The sequence below is a fragment of the Micrasema longulum genome, unplaced genomic scaffold (assembly GCF_059751315.1).
Source record: "Micrasema longulum isolate JH-2025_06_02 unplaced genomic scaffold, ASM5975131v1 h1tg000165l, whole genome shotgun sequence".
Lineage (NCBI taxonomy): Eukaryota > Metazoa > Arthropoda > Insecta > Trichoptera > Brachycentridae > Micrasema > Micrasema longulum.
This window is the reverse complement of record NW_028277370.1, coordinates 164,280-186,110: the sequence shown is the minus strand read 5'-3', so window position 1 is coordinate 186,110 and position 21,831 is coordinate 164,280. Positions and strand designations below refer to the sequence as shown.

Below are 21,831 nucleotides of genomic sequence, written 5' to 3'. Positions count from 1 at the left end.
AATACAGGAATCAAACACTTTTCTTTTAAGATTGATGGGGGTTCAAAATTTGATTTTGTTTTTCGGAACATAATACATAATATATTTAAAAATAAAAACGGAATAGTGTTGTGGATCTTCATAAAAAAAATCGCGGCAAACTTGAAACATTGAAGTCGCGTCATTCAAATAATACAAAAAAAAGAAAGTTAGGTAGTTTAATCGGGTTGTGGTCCAGTGGCTAGTGTCTCGGACTCACGGACCGAAGGTCCGCGGTTCGAATCCCACTCTACCCCAACTCAATTCCATTTTCTAATAGTGAGTTATTTACAACTCGTTGAAAGTGGCCCTCAAAATTAAACATTTGGGTAAATCATAAGAACGTAAATATTTCTTTAAAAAAAAAAAAAAGGTTAGTTCCATAGTATGTATTATGTATTGTATAAGTCAATTAAAAATCATTATGTGTGTTATTAACATTTTATTTACTACGACCAAATTTAAAGCGAAAAACGTACATTTTAAGTTAAATGCTCAACCCTTAAACACTAACGTACAAATACGGTACGTCCCCGAAATTGTTTTTCGGTCATAACCTTGTGTTGCGCAGGCTCTGCCCCTATCCATTTTGGTAGTTTCTTGTCTGCCAGAGACTGCCAGAGTCGCACAGAGATAATGTAAAACAATAGTCGCGGGACAGCCGAGGAGAGTGTTTGTCAGTCTTTGTACTAACATGACAATGGTTTTTGTATAACTTTACAATATTTATCGGTTTTGTTTGAAGATAAAATGAATCGTAAACGACGTACTTTACCTGGATTTTCAACAGCAAGACGGTGGTGCAGGTAGCCGCTGTTCTGCGGAGATAGCCTGCACGTCTATCTCTAGGACAATGTCTTGATCTATTGTCCTGTCCTCCGAATTTCTATTCACACTAGGACAAGACAGCATTGTCCAGTCTTGTGAACTACGCATTATGTAGTTTCCTGGAAATGACACATTACTAAATTTTATGTTGTAACATATGTTACACTACAGCCGTTTTTGTTTTGGTAGGTACCAGGGCCGGAATCATGATGGAAAGTTAACAGTTATCTTTAATTTTATATACAAAGTGAAATTAAGTTTTCGGTATGAAAAATATAATATGCACAATATTTTTTTTTCAAAACATGTTCAATTACGCGTTATCGAGAAGTATACTTAAAAATTGTATCCGAATATACACGTTTGGTACATAAATTTCGATTTTACTGTATGCAGATAATTCTGTTCACCTGTTGGTGCATGCCCCTTTTTTAGCTTTCAGAGACAACAGCTGGGGTGCTATTCTGAACCACTCTCGTGGCACGAGAAAACAGTTTTTTTCGTGTATTTTGTATGTACACGAGATAATACGGCCACGAGAGCGTTTGGAATACCAGCCCTGGAGGCGCAAATCAGAAGTCTGGGCGAGGACCTATGCGACGTCGGATCAGTGATACTTCGCAAAGAACTCACATGAGAAGTAGTATCTTGCATGGTCAAGTTAGTGCAGGACATTGGAAAAATAAACCAAAGTAGGATAGAAAATGCCCAACACTCTTCAAGTGGAATGGAAGGCCTTTTGATGACTGATTTATCTGTTGACACAGGCCGGCTTCTTCTGAAGAGTTTTGAGTAGTTTTCTCTTCACAAGAGTAAATGTTGAGAAGTTCCTGATTAGCCCAGCATAGAATATCCCTTCTGATCCCAACACTGATAGAGAAAATAGTTTCTTAATAGCAGAGAAATTCCACTTTATGAAATATAAACCTTGTACACAATAAGCTAGCTAAATAATAAATGCAACTGCCATCTAAAAAAAATAAAAATTCTGATAACTTCCCTTTGTAATCGGAGCCCTGGTCCAAGGTCCATGAACAAATGCTACCCACTAAGATGTTTGTTTTGTGACCAAAAAGTCACATTTCTTTCAGAATAAATATTACATAAAATCGTTATTGAAACAACAACAGAGGCATTCTAACAAATTGAGTAAACAGCAATCATCATAGAAATATAAACACACCGCTAAAATTTGTATTTATTAATTACTACTATAAATAGTTCGTTTATTTACCTAGATGTCACGTGCAATACTTACCCACAAGCCCACGTAATAATAAAGAAGTTAGGTGGTTTTTAAAATTAATTTTATTCGTTAAAAGACTTTAAGGCATAAATTTAATTAGTAAATTAGTTTATTTTTAGCGCGTTTTGGTTCGTTGTTATGTTATACACATAACTTACATGTACCGTCAAACATGACAATTTTGCCCAGCCATGACAGTTTTGCCCACTACCGAAATCCTTAACAAAATCAAGTTTTAAAGTAAGAAAAGTTACTGGTATCATAAAAATTACATTTGGTAAGTATATTTTGATAGTTCCATGGCAAAACTAAATATTTAGTTTACCGCCAGCTTCAGTTGATCACTTGAAATTTGAAGTTAAACTTGAAGGTCGGTTTGTGTATATCTACAAATATTGTCAAAACTTTTGTTGTTGCGGAGTTTGTGTTGAAAGGAGGCAAGTAAGTTTTATATATTTCATTGCATACATAATAAAGACGCTATATAACGTATTTCTGTATATCTATTTGAACAAACACAATATATATTTAAGTGGGCAAAATTGTCTTTGATTTCTTAGCTAGTGTTTTGACAATTTTGCCCACGTCTAAGGTTGTCGCTACATACTACACTGAAAAAACATTATCCAAGAGAGTAGAAAAAAAACAAAGTAGAAAATATAAAAGAAAATTAAGTAAATGGCAAAAACATGATTTTAAACGAGGTAACGGGATGTTTTATTCAAACTGGCCCATAAATCAGATTTTTTGCCAAAGATTTAACAAATAAGATTTTAAAATCTGATGGGGGGTTTCAACTCAAATACACGCTGAAAATGACAAGCCAGTTATTCTGTTCATTTAAACTTTGTATACCACACAGCAATTGGTAAACAATCCATCCGATTTTTCTCTGCCATCAGGATCAAAAGATACCTACACCTTATAGAGGAGAACATTGAAAAAAATGTCGTAGCGACACGGAAACAACAGACTTTGATGCCTACTCAGTTGATGAATCAACAGATTTCGAGACATTCATCATTAGTAATTACGACGAATATGAACAACGTGCCTCCGAATCTTCGGCCGAGGAAAATGAAAAAAACAGTGTCTGATCCGCTTGAAATTAATAACGGTGAAGAAGTCGCTTTCATTTTAGTAAATTTTAACACTGTTGATAGGCAAAATGACAAATAGTATGTCAGTTAAGTTATCAGCGCATCAACTACCACAATTTTAATATTGTTATGTCATTCGTAAGACGCAAACGTAATGGAGCTTTGTGTGATCTCAAGTTGAGGATATTGCTGATATATTTAATTGGAACATAGTGAAATCTTTACCTGAACCTGTAATCTTGCGTCAAGGTTTTTCTCAAGGTAAATCTTAAAAACTGCAAGATTGAGTCATTTACTGTGAGTAAATTAAAAATTTTTGTACAAAAACCAATTTTAATTTTTACCATTCAAAAATAATTTAAACCATTAAAAAATGTAAGAATATCCGACCACATTTTAGAAAGTTTTATTTATTAAATTTGCCAGCTTTTTGTGAAATTGTGAAGACTTATTTTTTATTTTAAATGTTTTTTGTATAAATATTTTTAACAGTCTAAAGAAGAAAATAAAACATACAAAATATTATGAATTCTGTACAAAAATACGATTTCAAAGTAAAGGTAATCTAGCAATTAATTGCACTGCTGTACAGAAAACAAAGATCCCTTTATTACGAAAATCGCATCAGAACTGAAATGGTTTGTAAAAAAAAAAAAATTGGCTTATGCATAGTCAAACACGAACAAATTAAAAGGATTAGAGATAAAATCCTTTGGTTTTGTTAAAAATCCAATTATATGCCAACCCTTGCCCACAAATCCACATTGTATAGAAAAATTGAGGAAATAGTTGTCAATTTTGCCCACCGGGTTTTTTCATTGATTTTATAATGGTGATGCCTCAATGATGCTATTGTTTAAACATAAACAGTTTTTTTCGCCCAAAAAGTAGTAATAAACCGTATGATAAGGATGATAAAACCAAAAATAACAGTTAATTACCAAGTGGGCAAAATTGACAATAAGTGGAGATAATTTTGCCCAGCATGTTTTGTCTTCTAAAATTGCACAAATAAAAAAAAGCAAACGTTTTTTACTTGTAAAAATGCTAAGAATAATTAGTTTTACTATTCAACAAAATGAATAGGAGTAGTCCCACACAAAAAAATTATGATATTGTAAAAGTTTGTTAAAACTGGGCAAAATTGTCACGTTTGACGGTAACAGTTCTTAAATGTACGCTATATGAACTCAAATTTGTTAACTATAAAGAAATAAAAATAAAAATAAAAATATGAAAGATCTAAGAACTGCTAACTATAATCAAGAAATAAAATATTTCATTATGATAGTGTATGCGTAATTAACAAATACAGATTGGAAAAGAAATGCTAATAATGATGGATTTTAACAATTTAAATATGGATAAACTAAACGAATCTATATTATTTCTATGTTTAATTGTTATTTATACATGCGTAATTTCACACACAGAACTGCATTTTTCATCGGTTTTACACACTGTGTAACATTCACCATTCTGCTCATGTTTGAAGATATAATTAAATTTTTTGGTTTATTAAACATTTATTGATCCGGGAGAGATTCATCTGAGTGAATTATTTTATCTACATACAAAGCGACGCGACGCCTGAAAATATTATCTAATATTTATGCTTATTCTCGGGCCAGTCGGTTTAATTAACGATATTTTGAATTTGTCCAAATGTTTGTAGACGAGGATTGATGGTGAAAGGGCAGTGCATTGCTGAATCAAATGCAGCGTATTTTGATTATCCGGCACAGGAAGGTGAGATGAGTCTTACGCTTCAGCGGTTAGTCCAGGGCCAATGAAATAGTTCAGTGTTCAATCACCTAAAAACGAATGTTCCTTGTCGAACCTGGGCCCTCAAGCAAGGTAGAGGGTGAACACACCAGCCACCGGATTTCATTTTAGGATTCGCATCTTAAATCTTTCTAGTCGCTCTTTTGCTCCATGTCTCAACTTGCTCTTTTGCTCCTTACATGTCCAAACTATCTCTGCCCTTTCTTAATTTTGTCAATAATGCTAGTCGCATTCTGCGCGTATTTCGACATTTTACGCATGATTTGTTTACGCAAACCTACTTGGCAGACAAGGAAATGATAAGTTATTATTTTGTTGCATGTGGAGAAAGCAAATAAGCATTAATTCAACAATAATTATTAGCTGGTATACGGAGTACCTACTTTGCAGAATTAGAACTTACCGACTGATGAGCATAACCGTCGCGTGCCTACTCATTCAACTGTTAAAAAATTCAAACTGCTTCATGTATTACCGACCACATTACTTATATATCATTTTATATTCTACAGCGTGAAAAGTTTTCAATAAACAACTCCAAAATATACAGGGTAACCTATAAAAGCTGATTCAATAATTCATTGAATATGAATCCCCGAAAAAAAAGATTTATTATATTTTTTTACAAAATGAGAGTTTCATTTACCTCGCGAGTTATGTACAAGGTTTATATCTCTTAATGTGTATTTTTTCTGCTTGAAGCCTCTATTTTAAATGGGGTTGCTTACTTTTTGCCTTGCTTATTATGTACAAAGCTTATATTAACTGGAAAAGGTATATTCCTTCTAACTAATAGTGTGAGCATCTGGTGGAATATTCGGCTGTGGCCGAAAAAATTTAAAATAGAGGCTTCAAGCAGAAAAAATACACATTAAGGAACTTCTCGGCATTTGCTTTAAGAAGAGAAAACCACTGAAAACTAATTCAGGAATAGCCGGAATATTGACAGATATTTTTATTTTTAATTTTTAGACATCTTTATTTACATTTAAGTCAATATTGAAATGTTACTTTCTAAATATTTAAGTTTTTCCTTTATCCTTTTTCTTTCTTTCCCATCCTCTCTCCTCTCTTCATAGTATAGTGATAATTTTTTATATTTTTTTGTTAATCTTTGGTTTTAATTTTGTATAGAATGAGATTAAGTAATTTTCTCAAACTGAACGGTTTGGGTAGGTAGGAAGAAATTGGCTTAAGGCAATATGCCCGCCCTTATATGTACATTGTATATGTAAATAAAGTGTTAAATAAAGGCAGCCTCCGTGGTGTAGTGGTCGAGACGCTTGACTAACAGGCGGAAGGTTCCGGGTTCGATTCCCGGTGAGAACACAAAAATTAAATGTGAATTTTCTCAATCCAGGGTGTTCTGTAATGTATTTCACCACTGTAATTGGGCCTCCTGGCCTGTTGCGGTGCAAAAATAAAATAAATAAATAAATAAATATATATACTGCTAAACAATTTACTCTTTATAGTTTGTGAAAAAAATAAATTGTTATTGAATCCTTAGTAAAAGAGCTGGATTATATTAATACCCGTATGCAGAGACAAAACTTAAGGTGAGTAAAGTACATTCTAATTTCAAATGCAGAGAATAACCCGAAGGTGAAGACAATAGAATGTACTTTCCTCACCTTAAGGTTTGTCTCTGCATACGGGTATAAGTCTTGTATTATATGTGGACTGAAGATCACTTCAGTCTGTGTCTATGATATCAATCATAGACACATAAGATTTGTAAAAAAAAATATGGCTCGTAACTTTTTCATCACCCAGTATTCTGAAAGCAGAAGTTAACTGATATGTTCTTTATTTTTGCACCACTCAGTACGCATGTATCCATTGCCTTCCAATGTTCTTCGTCGCTAAAGAAATAGAGTATCGATATAAATATATATTGACAGTTTATCGCGATGCCGATATGTGACTACGATTCGGGCTTAAATAACAACAGTTACTTGGCTTTGTTTTTGACGGGATTTGCATTCTACCACCGAACTGTGATTAATTTGGAGACGAAGAGATGGCTTGCATCCCTTATAGGGATGTTTGTGATGGTTTATATAATGTGGGAACATGCCTGGCATCATCTTTTGGTGGTGTTATCGTGTATAGCAATAATTAAATATGTCGGATGGAGGTTGGTACATTTTTATTGATTTATAAAAAAGATTTTTCGTATCAATGAGAAAGCTCACATTTCACATCTCACGTGTATTTTTATTTTCTTAATCTTTTTTTAATTTTATTTATTAGGGATATCAACAGTAATACATGCAAAAAATATAACAAATAAAATATACAGAGAATAAAACCAATGACAGATATCCACAGAAATGCATTTTTTTGTTTTTAATTTTTGTCTAAAATTGTAAGATTCAATATTTCCATGTACTTATAATTTTCTCAAACTGAACGGTTTAGATAGGTAGGAAGAAATTGCCTTACGGCAATATGCCCGTCCTTATATGTATATAAACTGTATATGTATATAAAGTGTCAAAATAAATAAATAAATCAAAGCTTGCTGTTTTCATTTTATTTGTCATAGACTATTAAACAAAAAAATAAAAAAATGTACATGTCGTATTATCAGCTTAATATCTGAACTTTAGAGGATTAAACAAGCAAGTCCACCTTTTGCCTTTAAAAAAAAAAAAAAAATCATTTACCATGGAAATCATACTTTTTTATCAAAATCAAGGTACAAGAAAACAATTTAAAAAGTAAGACCAATTACAGATTTCACATTAATTTATTATGAATACAGAAAGAGAGGGCGAAAAAATGACCATTAAAAAAAAAAGAAATATTATAAATATTAAATAAAAAGTACATAAAAGTCAAAAGACATGGTAAAGTTCCAACTCTACCCCCGTCCCCCCTCTTTGCTTCCATGAACATTTATATTTGTTACTGAAAAATTAATCATTCATTATATACAGGTAGTAGATGTATGTAAAAGTTAAGCAGGAGATAAAAAACAGATCTAATAAAACCATAGTATTTACAGTGTAAATGTCGATGTCACTAAAACTGTCATACAGTTAAAAAATATATAGTATATTTATTATTCTTAATTTACAAAAGGAGAATGCATTTACAAAAAAATGGAAAGATGTCGTTTTTTGTCTATAAAAAAAAATGTTTTGAATGTTTATTAACAGCATTTGTTTTTTGTGGATCTCAATCAGATTCTTCACTTAAATTATTTACAATTTCTACCCATTTATTTCTTTTTACCGGATTTTTGGTAATACTAAAATAATATTAGATTCAATACTTTTTTAAAAATCGAATTCCTACATGAATTTTTCTATAGATTTTGATTTCTGGTGACACGGTTAGGAACATAAAAGTAATAGGTTCAATAGAGATGGAACATTACTTATAGCATTAAGTATTAAAAATGAGTAATACAATCATAGAGGTCTTTTACTAAAACAATATGAACAATTATTTTTTCTAAATCCATTTAAAATATTTTTATCGGCATTTATGACATTACTATGGTATGTGATATTTCTCTATTGGCTACAAAGATTTGATTGATTAAAAAATTGCTTATAGTTTTTTTGTTATTTTCAGAACATGCCACTTGGCAGCAATGACGTATTTATTTACATACATACTTATATTCCGTCTGGCGGACTCTACGATACGTTACCACCACAGGATAGACGTTAACCTTCAGCAGATGCTGATCACCCTAAAGCTGGTTGGAGTTGCCTTCGACATCCACCTCACAAACCGAGGGAAGAAGGTCTCTTCCAATGACAATGACAAAGCTTCCAGATGGGCTGACGAGGAACCTATTGACCCAAGTTATATGGAGCTTTTCCATTACGTGTTTTGTTATGTTGGAATGGTTGTAGGTAAGTTGGAATGTTTTTTTGCTATTATTTATTTTATTTTTATTTTATTTTATTCAGAAAACATACAGTCATACATAATAAGTATTAAAAACAACAATTTTTCAACATAAAAAGACCAATTCAGTTTTCATAAATTATGCAAAAGATATAAACATTAAATGTGACAAAAAATAAAAAATAAATAAGAATTTCAAGGGAGAAAAGAATAATTGTTGACATTTGCGTTTTCCATGGAGGTAATAAATAAAAATACCGAATGTACACTCCGAGCTATCCACGCACACACATGAACGCACCTATAAAACATACACAAATATATACATAGCATAAACCACTCAAGATGCACATTCAGCAACTATCCCAAATAATCGACCCCATGAAGAAATTTTCCGTACAAATGAAACGTGCAGTTAAAAATGTCTACATCAATATTAAGTCCATTATAATTTCTACAGGTACGTCTAGTGAATGAATTCGATGTAAAGTTGATAAATTTTTACAAGTTGGTACATAACAAAAGGAATTTAATCTAGTATAGCGAAGAGGACAACGGAAACCAATATTTTGTAAAATATACGGCGAATCAACTATATTATTGAGAATTTTGAAAAGAAAAATTAAATCACATGTAAGGCGCCTTTTTTGTAGTGATTCTATATTAAAATTGATCAAAGATGCGCCGAAATCATTGTCAATGTTGCCAAAATGATATTCCAGGCTCCTTATACATTTCTTTTGAATGTTTTCAATTTGATTAATATATACATTATACTGAGGGGACCATAATAATGAAGCGAATTCGAGTTGCTATGTTAGAATAATTGTTTGCTATGTTGGATTGGTCGTAAATAGTTGAAATGATAACTTGCTACGTTAAAATGGTTGCTTGTTATGTTGTATTGGTTGTAGGTAAGGTTTTTTTAAGCTCAATGCCACGCGTGGCATTTATTTAAAATCAAATTTAAAAAAATATTTTTTCACCTAAAATTCCACTGAAATAATGCATTCAGATAAATCTTTAATATATTCTTTATATTAGTTTAGTTTGTTAAAATAATTTCGGCTCTGAGACTTCACAAAATTAACAGTTAATATAATAACTGATGAACTTTTAATTTGCTCTCGTATTTTTTCATAAATTTTAATTTAATAATTTTTTGCTCATGTGTTTTTATTTTTTCTATTTCTCATTTTCCACTTACTCATATTAAAAAAAAACCACTTGAATGTACCTTAATTTTTTTATTTTATATGTTTTTTATATATATTTTACATGTACGAGTATCTACCCCTTAGATTTCATAATGTATTCTAGATTTAGTATACCCACGCACAGGCCATGCCTATGTGAGATTTATTTGTTTTCATGAAAAACGTTATAAAATATTATGTAACAAAAAATGTACCAAATATAAACAAAAAAATTGTAAATAAAATAAAAATTAAATAAGAAATACAGATATTTTAACATAGTGACAACGGTGAATGTTAGACATCAAGTAATGTCACTTAAACTAGCCATTCACAGGTCGTAATCCCTGTAAATACCTAGATTTTCATTTTCCCTTCTTTAAAATGTTCTCTATCTCTATTCTTACAAATGAACATATGGGTTTACTCTATCATAATTCCATATAATTTAATCAATTATATCTCAAAGATTTATTTAAAAAGTGATATCACAAAAATTAAAATCTGAATTATTGTAAAATAAAATGTTTAAGGTGATTAAAATAAAAAAAATAAGATGTTGACCAATTAAAAATCACTAGATGGAAGAGTCGCGGAAATATGGATGGCTAAACATTGGCAGGGTGTGTAAAGTGGCTACTTAAACCAGCTAATGACAGGTTATAAACCCTCTAAATGCCGAGACTTCTATATTCCCTTCTCAAAAATGTGTCCCTTTCTGTTGCAACAAATTTCAATCTAAATAACTCCCTAGGGAGGAAATCCAGCCAGTCTGCAAATATTTAGACATACTCAAAACATTGTTGCGATACATTATACTTAACATATTTAGGTAAATTAAAATGAAGCAGTTAATTAGGAATGGCCAAATAAAAAAATCTTTATTTGTTGGTATTGTTGCAATGTCTTGATATTGAATGCCCTAGGTGCAATACAACCTGTTTTGTACAAGAACCTGGGGGTTCACGAAATTGAAAAAAAATAATAAAACATATTAAAAAAACCTATTTAATATATTATTTTGAAAAGTTTACAAAAATCTAGTCATACGTACCTATATACAGGGTGTTCTTTAAACCCTGTCACATCCGAAACTGCGATGATCAGTATGAGCAAGAAGACATATTGACACATTAAAATTATTTTTTTAGAACGAGAATAAAATTTACAAAAATAAAATATTTAAAAAAACAAATGGTTGCTTACTTCTGCAAAGGAAAAGCGAGGAGAGGGGAGGGGTGAGTCTGATACACCGTCAACCATGTGGTCACGCCCCCCTCGATTCTTCCCTGCAGAAGTAAGCAACTATTTGTTTTTTACTTTATTTTTTTTAAATTTCTGCCATCTAAATATTTTTTTGAATATACTAATATGTCTTCTTGCCCATACTGATCATCGTGGTTTTGGATGTGACATGGTTTAAAGAACACTCTGTATATATTTATATATATATTATATATATATATATATATATATATATATATATATATATATATTAATACATGCATTTCTGTTTTCTTTAAAAAAAAAACAATTAAAAAATATTATTTAATACTCATACATTTGAATATTTATTTAGCTTTTGTACATAATTGTTAAAAATACTTACTAAAAGTGGAAATTTGTCTTCAAATAAATGTAATATTCCTTTCAACAAATGACATTTTGGCCAAACACTTCTTTGTCTTAAAGTTACTAATAGTGAGTTATTTACAACTCGTTGAAAATGGCCCTCAAAATTAAATATTTAGGTAAATCATAAGAACGCAAATAAATATTTAAAAAAAACATAATAGTTATAATAATAATTAAGTTAAACAAATTTCAGATGAGGATAACATGTTAAATGATGTTATTTTATTATAATATTATGTTATTTGTCCTGTAATTAATTTTGAAGCATTATATCCTTTTCCAAGTATAGTTCTCTTTTTGGCATGGTAATGTATTGAAGTGTTGATTATAAAAATGTATTTAAGGTATATCGTTTGATTGACCAGGTCCTTACGTCCGATACAGGACCTATGACGACTACTTGAAGCTTCCTTTCGCCAAAAATAGTAAACCATGGAATATCCTGCGAGACAGGATAATGCATGTGTTCCTTTCTGTCATCGGCTGCAAGATCATAAGTTACCACTATCCAATCGAGGTAATAAATAATTATAATTATCGTTAATAGATTTTGATTCTATAACAATAATGAAAACATTGTATATTGCCCTAGTGCAAAGTCAACTCGAGTATAACTCAGTTATATGATTACCGTATTACAGGGGACATCGAAAGAGTTCAGCATACATTTTTGCGTTTTATCAATTTTAAATTAAGTAAACCGATTAAATACATAAATTACACATACTGAAATGATTATTTAAACATCCAAACATTAGAAAACAGTCGAAAATTAAATGACTTGCTTTTTTGTTTAAAATAATAACATCAATGTTCGATTGTTGTGAACTTATTAATTTGATTAATATACGAGTGCCTGGTCAAGTTACCCGATGTAATAATCTGTTCTACTGCGGTCCATCAGATTCACCAGTAATGCGGATGCATGTACTTGCGAACCAATATGCTAACAACATCGATGCCTTTAACGTGAGTCTTGTACATTTTAAATATCAGTGTATATTTTATTTATTTAATTTTACAATACGCCCAAGGGGCATTTACAAAAAATATACAGGTAAGTACAAACATAGTAAGTAATAATTTAAAAGATAAACAACGCTTTTTTGTATACATCTAGAAACAATAAAAAGCATACTGCCATGCAAAATAAAAAGTGAAACTTTACATAGTAAAAAAGAAAAAAAATCAAATATAACTAATTATTCTGTTTATATTGTATTTTATAACATTATGTACCTAGCTGCTTTAATCCTTTAACTGCATTTCTTTAGTTTTTTTTTTAATATTTTTTTTTTTTTTAAAACCAACTAAACTTCTAAACACAGTTCTATATTTTATTTCTTTATTTTGTATTTTTTAAATTTTTTGTTTTTTATACACTCATCTTTTTATTTTTATACCAATTATACTTCTTAACACTGATCCTATCTTTAATTTCTTTGTATTGTATTAAAAAAAAATTTGTTGTTTATATACCCATTTTCTTTTTTATACCAACTTTACTTCTCAACACTGTTCTATCCTTTTTTGCTTTATATTGTATTTTTTATGTTGTTATATACTCATGTTTTATATAACTTCCATGTGTATGGGCGTGAAAAATTAGTAAAAAATAAAAAAAAAATAAGCGGAACGAAGATTACGCACAATTCCGCGGGTAAAGTAAAATCAGTCCAATCAATCCTTCTCTTGACTTTTTATTGGTTAACATCTTAATATTTTTGTTTAAATCATCTTAAACATGTTATTTTTCAATTATTCCGATTTTAACTTTTGTGGTTTTACTTTGTTAATAATAATATTTAAGATATACTGGATTCGACCTCCTCGTTGTCTGTAAAGTAAAATCTGTACGAAAAGGCGAATATTTTTATGATTAAAAAAAACATGTTTAATCATAAGTTGACGGAAAATATTCTTCGAATTTATATACAAATATTTACATTTTCGTCAGAAAAAAACGATTTTACCAAAGTAGACAATCAAACATAACTTTCCATTATCTGCCCAGTCCATGAATATAGAATTTGGCCGAGATCAGCCACCGAGTCTAAAACACCCGTGCATAGACTATATTGTACATCGATCATTCGTTTTGTAATTTATTTATTTTTTACCTACAGTCTGTAGTAATAATTTATGTGACACACGAAATGCAACCGTACATAATTTTCAGGATTTAAAGACATAATTTATAGTTTTCCAAAGAGGATTCATAGCGTGTAAGTGCTAATTTGTTATTTTGATGTTAAATTTGTATTTCTCTTTCATGTCCCTTTTTTGTAAGTCCAGAGTTATTTATTAAAGACTTTATAATTTAAATGTTCTTCAATGTGCTAAAAATTAAATTGACTTAAGAGTATTTCATGTGTGTAAACATCTTGTAGACAAGCAGGAACAGGATACTTAGAGACGTTTTATTTCAGACGATTTTTTTTTGTAAAAAATAAATATTTGCATTTATATGGTTTACTCAAATATTTGAATTTTGGTGCCATTTTATTGTAGTCGTAAATAAGCGTGTTGGTTAATTGGAAACGAGTTGTGGTAGAGCAGGGTTTGAACTTTAGACTTCCTGATCCAGAGTCCGCGGCACTAGCCACGGGACCACCACTCGTCTATATGTTTTTTCTTGTATTCATATCTCAACTTTAAGAAATAAAATCCATGTTAATTCAGGAAAAAAATATTGATTTATAAAATTATACAGTGATTGATTTAAAGTTACGCATTTTCAAACAAACCATGATTACCGTTTGAATTATTTGCATTTTTAAATTTTATTTATTTATAATCTTATGTTTTCATTTTGAAATATGACATTATATTTTCGAATCGTTTTTGGGTCAATTTAAATACGGGTTAAAAAATTATTTTTAAATTATTTTTTTTAATTGAAAAGATAAAAGAAAAGAATTTCAGTACCGGTAGTTTATATTATACATTAATTAATTATTAAATAGTCAAATTGATTCCCCTAATCTATTTGAAAGACTAACATTCCTTGTGACATCTAGACTGACAAGACAAAATCTTCTGTTTTATACAGACAACGCGTCAACAAACCATTTAAAACAATCTGCAATATCTAGAATATGCGACCAATATAACAATATATTTACCAGGGCTGATATTTTTATGACAATGTGTGTAAATTTAAAAAAAAAATTATAGAAATATTGAGAGAAGCAGATATTTAATTAATTTTATCATTATACACATATTTTTCATTGCTTATCTTTTACATTTGTCATATTTAACATAATTTAAATTATTGTCTTAAATGTAAATTTTTTTGGTGTGTGCATGAGTGTCCTACACTAATATACAAAGTAGTTGTTAATATTTCTGTAAATACGGTTTGTTAACCCAATAAATTATTTAAAAAAATAGATAGAAAATAGATAGAAAATAGATATTTGAAATAAAAAAAAAACGTTAACGAGCGAGCTGTCTGGCGTCTTTTGTTGTTGTTAGTCCAAGCACAATACAAAATAATATCATAATTTATTAATCTATATTTCCATTTGAAATAGACGCCTCAACAGAAAAACAGTATAGTTTGGCTTTTAAAAAGGCATGGCATTTTATTTTTTTAGCACAATGTCCACACTCAGAGAAGTACACTGTCAAAAAGAAGTCTTATTTTTTAAAGCGCACATACGCAAAATTCCTCGCTTAGACGTGGACGCAAGCGCAAAAAACACGATGTACGAAAACATATAACGAGATCGTTAGATTTTTAGACATTTCAATGGCAAAACTGACGCAAAATGACGAAAATCGGGGAGGACTGAGGAGTAAACCACATGGGTATTTTGAGTGGCAGGGGGTATGATGGCAATAATCATTTCAAAATTTCTTGATATTCTTATTTTTTCTTCCAGAAAACGTCAATCCTATGCGAATTCAATTCTATACTAATTATGACTTTCGGTTTCTGTTCTAAAAATTATTTAAATAAGTTAAAAGTCACTTCAAAACGCCAAAAACTAGGCGTTTTTTTCGTCAAACCTTACGAGTTCATTTAAATAAGTGAATAAAATACACAATAAAATGAAAGGCATAAATTTAATGAGTAAATTCGATTATTTTTAGCGCTTTTTGGTTCACTGTTATGTTATACATGTAACGTTTATGTAACAGTTCTTCAATGTACGCTATAGGAACTTTGACTTATTAACTATAAAGGAATAACGAAAGTATACCTAAATATGAAAGATCTTACTGTCAACAAATTTTTTTATTTTTTTTTTTTATTTATTAATAAAACATATAAGACATGAATATCATGATATTATATTCCCAGGAGTTGGACGAGAAAACTCATTTGGGACGGTACATAAAAAAAATAGTACATTTCTTGTAACAATACATAGTATACATTTAAACAATAAAAATTCAAACAAATTTTAACAATCTATGAACTTAATATTAAAAAAGGAAAGAAAACATTTAAACAATCTGTGAACTTAATATTAAAGAAGAAAATAAAAACATTCAAACAATCTGTGAACTTAATATTAAAAAAGAAAAGAAAAACATTTAAACATTCTGTGAAATTAATATTAAAAAAAGAAAAGAAAAACATTTAAACCTAAGACACAATATATAGACTATTCACAGAAACTGAGCTAAAAACTATCACTTTCAAAAAGATTCAAGAAATAGGTCTTCATTTCTGGTCTTTGAGATTTACCACTCGAAATTAGACTCATTTACTAAATGAGTCTAATTTTTATTTTTTATGTTTGACAATGGCAATACAATAAACAATTATTTGAATGGATATCGATTCAATATCTCTAATTGCGCCATTTTTTAATATTTAAATAGTCATGTTTATTTGGGATACTTCTGTAAAAAATAAATCTTTTTAAAAGTCTGTTTGTAAAAAAATATTATAAATCGGTGGCGGAGAGAATAAAAAATGCCAGTTTCCAATGTTTCCAATTGTTTTTACTTGTTTTTGTCTTTGGAATATAACATGGTAGTTCGTTTTTAAATTGTTATGGAGGGCTTATGTGCATGAACGTATTTTAATGTGGGTATTTTCCACAGTACATACTGACGGACGAGTTTCGCCGGCGCCATTTTCTTTTCAAGAACTACTTTAATTTCCTGCAACTGGTGAGATTCAAGATGTGGATGACGAGCGGATTATACATGGCACAGTGTGTGTGTTCCATTATTGGGGTGGGGGCTTATCCAGAATCCCTAAAGGCAGAAAGCGCCAATGGACCCACCGTAAACTACATCCACATGAAAAATATGTAAGTAGAAAATGTTAGGGAAGAATCGCGCCTTTTACGCAATCACAACAGGCGCAACTGTCAGGAGCAACGTTTTGTTTGCACCAAAACAGGCCAGGAGGCCCAATTACAGTGGTAAATTACAGCAAAAAACCCAGGTTTGAGAAAAATCACAGTAATTTTTTGTGTTTTCAACTTCCGAACCTTCTGTGCGCGAGTTTTAGCCATTACACCACGGAGGCCGCCATAGTAATCGACGCGTTAAAAGTTTATCATTGCGATTTTTTATCGTTTTACCGGTTCCAAAGCAACTTCGATTTAAATTTACCGATAGGGGATTTTAACATTTTTTTAAATTAATAAACAAATAAAAATACAATATTACAACTAAATACAATTTTTTACATTAGTCAAATACATATATTTACATTAACGTTTCCCATTAAGTAAAATAAATAAACAATTCTTGTGTACATAATGGGGAGTGACGTCTTACAATAGTTTATTTTATTTCAGTTAATAATATTTTTAGGATAACATAAATAAATTACAAAAAATATATAAACGGTGTTTTCAATCAGTGTTACATAAAGAAGAATTATAGATGTAATTTTTCACTTCTTTCTATTTAAGAGAATATTTCTTTCTATTTTACAATATATTTAATATTGTATTCCTGACTGTACTTTTTTACTTTTTACTATCTTTGTTCATTTCATTGAAGAAAAATATTCCTCTGTAAGTATAATGTTTTAATTTTGCCATGTTTTATGAAAAGGAAACCTCGCAAAGTTCAAAACATACTACAAACGGACAAATTGAGACTCGACTCGCGTTGACTTTGACGTTTGCCGACAAACTAATTTTTCCAATACGCATGCGCAAGATTGTTATCGCGGTTTAGTTCCATTGTGATCGGTCAAGTTGCTAAAGGATTTTTAATCGACGTCAATAAACATCTGTGATGCTGGACACTTATATCTACAAAACCGATAAAATTATTTTGAACCCTTTAAATGTTACCGGCCAATCGTTTGCCTTAATGTTTTAAAATAATTTTTCATGTAAAATTAAATAACAAAACACATTGCAGATTATATTTTAGCTACTGTTAAATCTCAAAAGAAACACTCTTACACTTCCAGGAGTCAAAATAGACGGTGAGTCATGGGGCCTACTACGAACTATGATTTCAGGCAAATAAAAAAAATGGGACACAAAATAATCAACATATTGCCAGAACATTATTAAAGCATGGTACGGATTCAATTGAATAAATTAAAAAAAAAAAAAAATAGAAATAAGTCGGAATAAAACATATTGATAAATAATTGGGTGGATAATTAAACTTATATAGCAAATACAAATATTCTTGTTTAATTATTATTTTCCATTGCATTTAAAAACGTCTGATTTAAAACATGTACTTAGACTACACACAATCTGAAAAAAAAACTTTTTTTTGACATTTTAAAAGTAATAATGGTTTATGAAATACTGTCCTGTCAAAAAAATAATTTCGCTACTTAATAGTAGCATAAACAATATTTTTTAATTTGTAATTTTGAATTCTTGTAAAAACGGTCAGTGCGTTGGCCACGGCACTAATACGTCACGATTCATGTTCAATTTCAACTTTGTTCCAAACCATTAAAATTTTTATAAAACATCGTCACAAATTTGGACGTCACAACTACCAATGCCAAGCTTGTCGCGTTTTTCTAGTGACATATATTAAAAAAAAAAAAAAAATTAAGTTATGTATGAAAACATTTCTCCACAATATCCCTATTGATTTTGAAAATAAAATTAATTATTCTTATTCCATGTTATATATTTTTATCGGAATTCGTAGTACGTGATATTTCCCTATTCAGAGAAATGTATTACCACACAAATTTAGTAGATCATAAGAATTGTTATGTTTATAAACCATTATACTAATAAAAATAATAATAATAACTTCTATCATGCAAGTTCTTTCAAAGCATGAAATAATATTATGTTGCATTTTTGTCGTCAGAACTCAAGAAGAAGCCGAAAAGTTGTCTTACGACTTTGAGACGATCAATACTCTGGATTTGTATCGCATTCACATCGCCCCTTGGCACAACGACTTCTGGAGATACTGGAACAGAACAGTTCAATACTGGATGGGCATGTATATCCACAAGGAACTCCTCGGGGACTCTATCTTAAAGGATTATAGGTGCGGAGATACATTAAGGATTTTTATTTTTTGTAGCGCTGCAACCCATTAAACCCAATGAGGAAGTGTTACGGGCAATTTGATATAAACAATGTTTTCTTACATGTGGTAAAAATTAGAATATTTAGACTCTAATCAGAGCGACGAAGTTTCTCGAAAACGTATGAAAAAGTTCATAAAAATGAACTTCTTTGCAATGTCACTGGCATAAAATTAGAATAGAATAGTCCAGAAACTGCAAACGCGCATCAAACTGAATCCAACTAAACTGTTCACAAACGAGTAGTTGTACGTTTTAATCATTAAGTACTCAGTACGCAACTGCCGATTTAAATTTAATTATGCCATGTTGTGTCGTTTGCAAGTGTCAAAATACTGCTGGGATTAAAAGAGAATACGGTAAAATTACATTTCATGTGTAAGAAGCGAAATTACAAGTAATATTATTTAAGAATTCGATTACTTTACCGTCAGATTGTTAAATAAAATTACTTAAACATTTTGTTAGTATTGCCAGGGATGTCGAATTTTTCACCCGGCTTTCTATTAATAAGCCTTATTGTAGTATTAAACGGTATTGATGTACTTAATTACTAAACTATTATTTAATGTTTTTTTACGTACGGTAAAAGTACCTGTTTTTTTATATTTCAGTCAGTAAAATATTTTTTGTTGTAAAATATAACAAAACATAAAACAAAATTATCTTACATTTGTGTATATTGTTCACGGTCTGGCAACATTACGGGGCCACTTCACGCATGCGCGCAGACGGGATGTCGGGTAGAGGGGGGACTTTTAGACGCATGTACAAACTTGGTTCTACGTTCCGATACATTATAATTCTCTGGTTACAGATTTATGTGACCGCGTGTTTGCAATAGTCAATTATTGTTGCAACCGGAAAAATTATCATTTAATTAATTTATCTAATAGTTTAAATTTTCGAATTTCAGGATTGTTTTGACGATGTTAGTAAGTGCATACTGGCACGGAATAGAACTGGGGTTCTACTCGAGTCTTGTGCTGTCTGGACTATACATAGTTGCTGAGAAACCTTATCACCAGATATACCACTACACTACCGGATGGGTAATTAATACGTTATAATTGAATACACAAGTAAATTATTATGAAAATAAAACTTTGTTATCAGTGTTACACAATTTTATTCTTTTACAAGAACACAACTATAGTTTCGGGAGAGCACTCCTCCCATCGACGGGTGATATAATGAGTTTTATATCACCCGTCGATGGGAGGAGTGCTCTCCCGAAACTATAGTTGTGTTCTTGTAAAAGAATAAAATTGTGTAACACTGATAAAAAAGTTTTATTTTCATAATAATTTATAATGAAGTGTTACGAAGTGAATGCCGATTCAATTAAAAAAACAAAAAAAAAAAAAAAAGAATACACAAGTACTTGGATGACCAAAACTAAAACTATTTTTTCACTAAAATATTATTTTGATGATTTTCATTGTCATCTGAAGCGTAAAATTGATCTTCTTAAACTTGCCTTATGTACCAATAAATAGTTTTATAAATAATTGTTTCTCAGTCAACATAAACAATTTAAACAACAAACATTGAAATAAATGGTCAGAATAGGATATATGACACTCAGTAAAAATAACGACTACTGAACATTCAAAAGCGTTACACTCGGTATAAATAACGACCACTAAACATTCATAAGGGTCACAGTTAGTGTAAACAACGACCGTTAAGCATTCAAAAGCGTCACACTTAGTATAAATAACGACTTCTAAACAGTCAGAAGCGTCAAACTCAGTATAAACAACGACCATGAAACATTCGAAAGCGTCGCACTCGGTATAAATAATGGCCATTAAACATTCATAAAGGTCACTCTCAGTATAGACAACGACCATGAAGCATTCAGAAGCGTCACACTCAGTATAAACAACGACCATCAAACATTCAGAAACGTCGCACTCGGTATAAATAACGACCATTTAACATTAATAAAGGTCACTCTCAGTATAAACAACGACCATCAAACATTCAGAAGCGTCGCACTCGGTATAAATAACGATCATCAAACATTCATATTCACATCATAATCAATGAACATATTTAATTATTTTTTTCAGGGTTCTTCAGCATTCCTAGTGGCGATGTGGTTCATCCAAGCGCATATATTTAGTCACTTGATGATGTCCTTTATAGTACTTCAGCCAAGTGTGATAATGCTCCACTCTGCGGGAATGTACTACGCTCCTTACATTTCACTCTTGATATTTTACGTAGTCGGAAAACTGGGCCTCTCATTTCTACAGAAAGAATGTGCTTTATAAAATACAAACGCTTTCAACCATAATAAAACAATAAAATATAACATGACAGGAGAAATCAAAATTAAAAAATTGGACGAACTTAATATATTATACTTTTTACAGTATTTTTGCATGTTCTCCAATGACTCAGAAAATCCGTGGAATAATATCTTTTGAGGTGTCGGTCTATGTAATAAATACTCAATTGTTTATTATTCTTTCTTTTTCATGCATTATTTTATCTGTATTTGGTGTGTATTATTTAAAACTTATACTCATCAAACTGTAATTTAGAAAAAAAAATGTTGGTACCATATTGTGGGGTTATATTACCTACTACATCTAGGTAACATCGAAATCAGGATTTTTGAGTTAGCAACTAAAGCAC

The 21,831-nt window shown here is 30.4% G+C and overlaps 1 protein-coding gene across 2 annotated transcripts; it reads left to right on the top strand.

Moving 5' to 3' along the window:
* The first annotated feature begins 6,796 nt into the window (after positions 1–6,796).
* On the top strand, positions 6,797–21,655 carry LOC148284024 (membrane-bound acylglycerophosphatidylinositol O-acyltransferase mboat7-like). Of its 2 annotated transcripts, none has more exons than XM_088242810.1 (7): positions 6,797–7,117; positions 8,566–8,852; positions 12,044–12,195; positions 16,743–16,954; positions 18,957–19,142; positions 20,099–20,234; positions 21,261–21,655. In XM_088242810.1, exons 1-7 carry the CDS (start codon positions 6,891–6,893, stop codon positions 21,462–21,464), a joined length of 1,404 nt encoding a protein of 467 aa, XP_088098936.1. In that variant the 5' UTR covers positions 6,797–6,890; the 3' UTR covers positions 21,465–21,655. The 2 variants fall into 2 exon arrangements, with proteins under 2 accessions (XP_088098936.1, XP_088098937.1); XM_088242811.1 differs by lacking the exon at positions 6,797–7,117 and adding an exon at positions 8,349–8,489.
* The last annotated feature ends 176 nt before the right edge of the window (positions 21,656–21,831 follow it).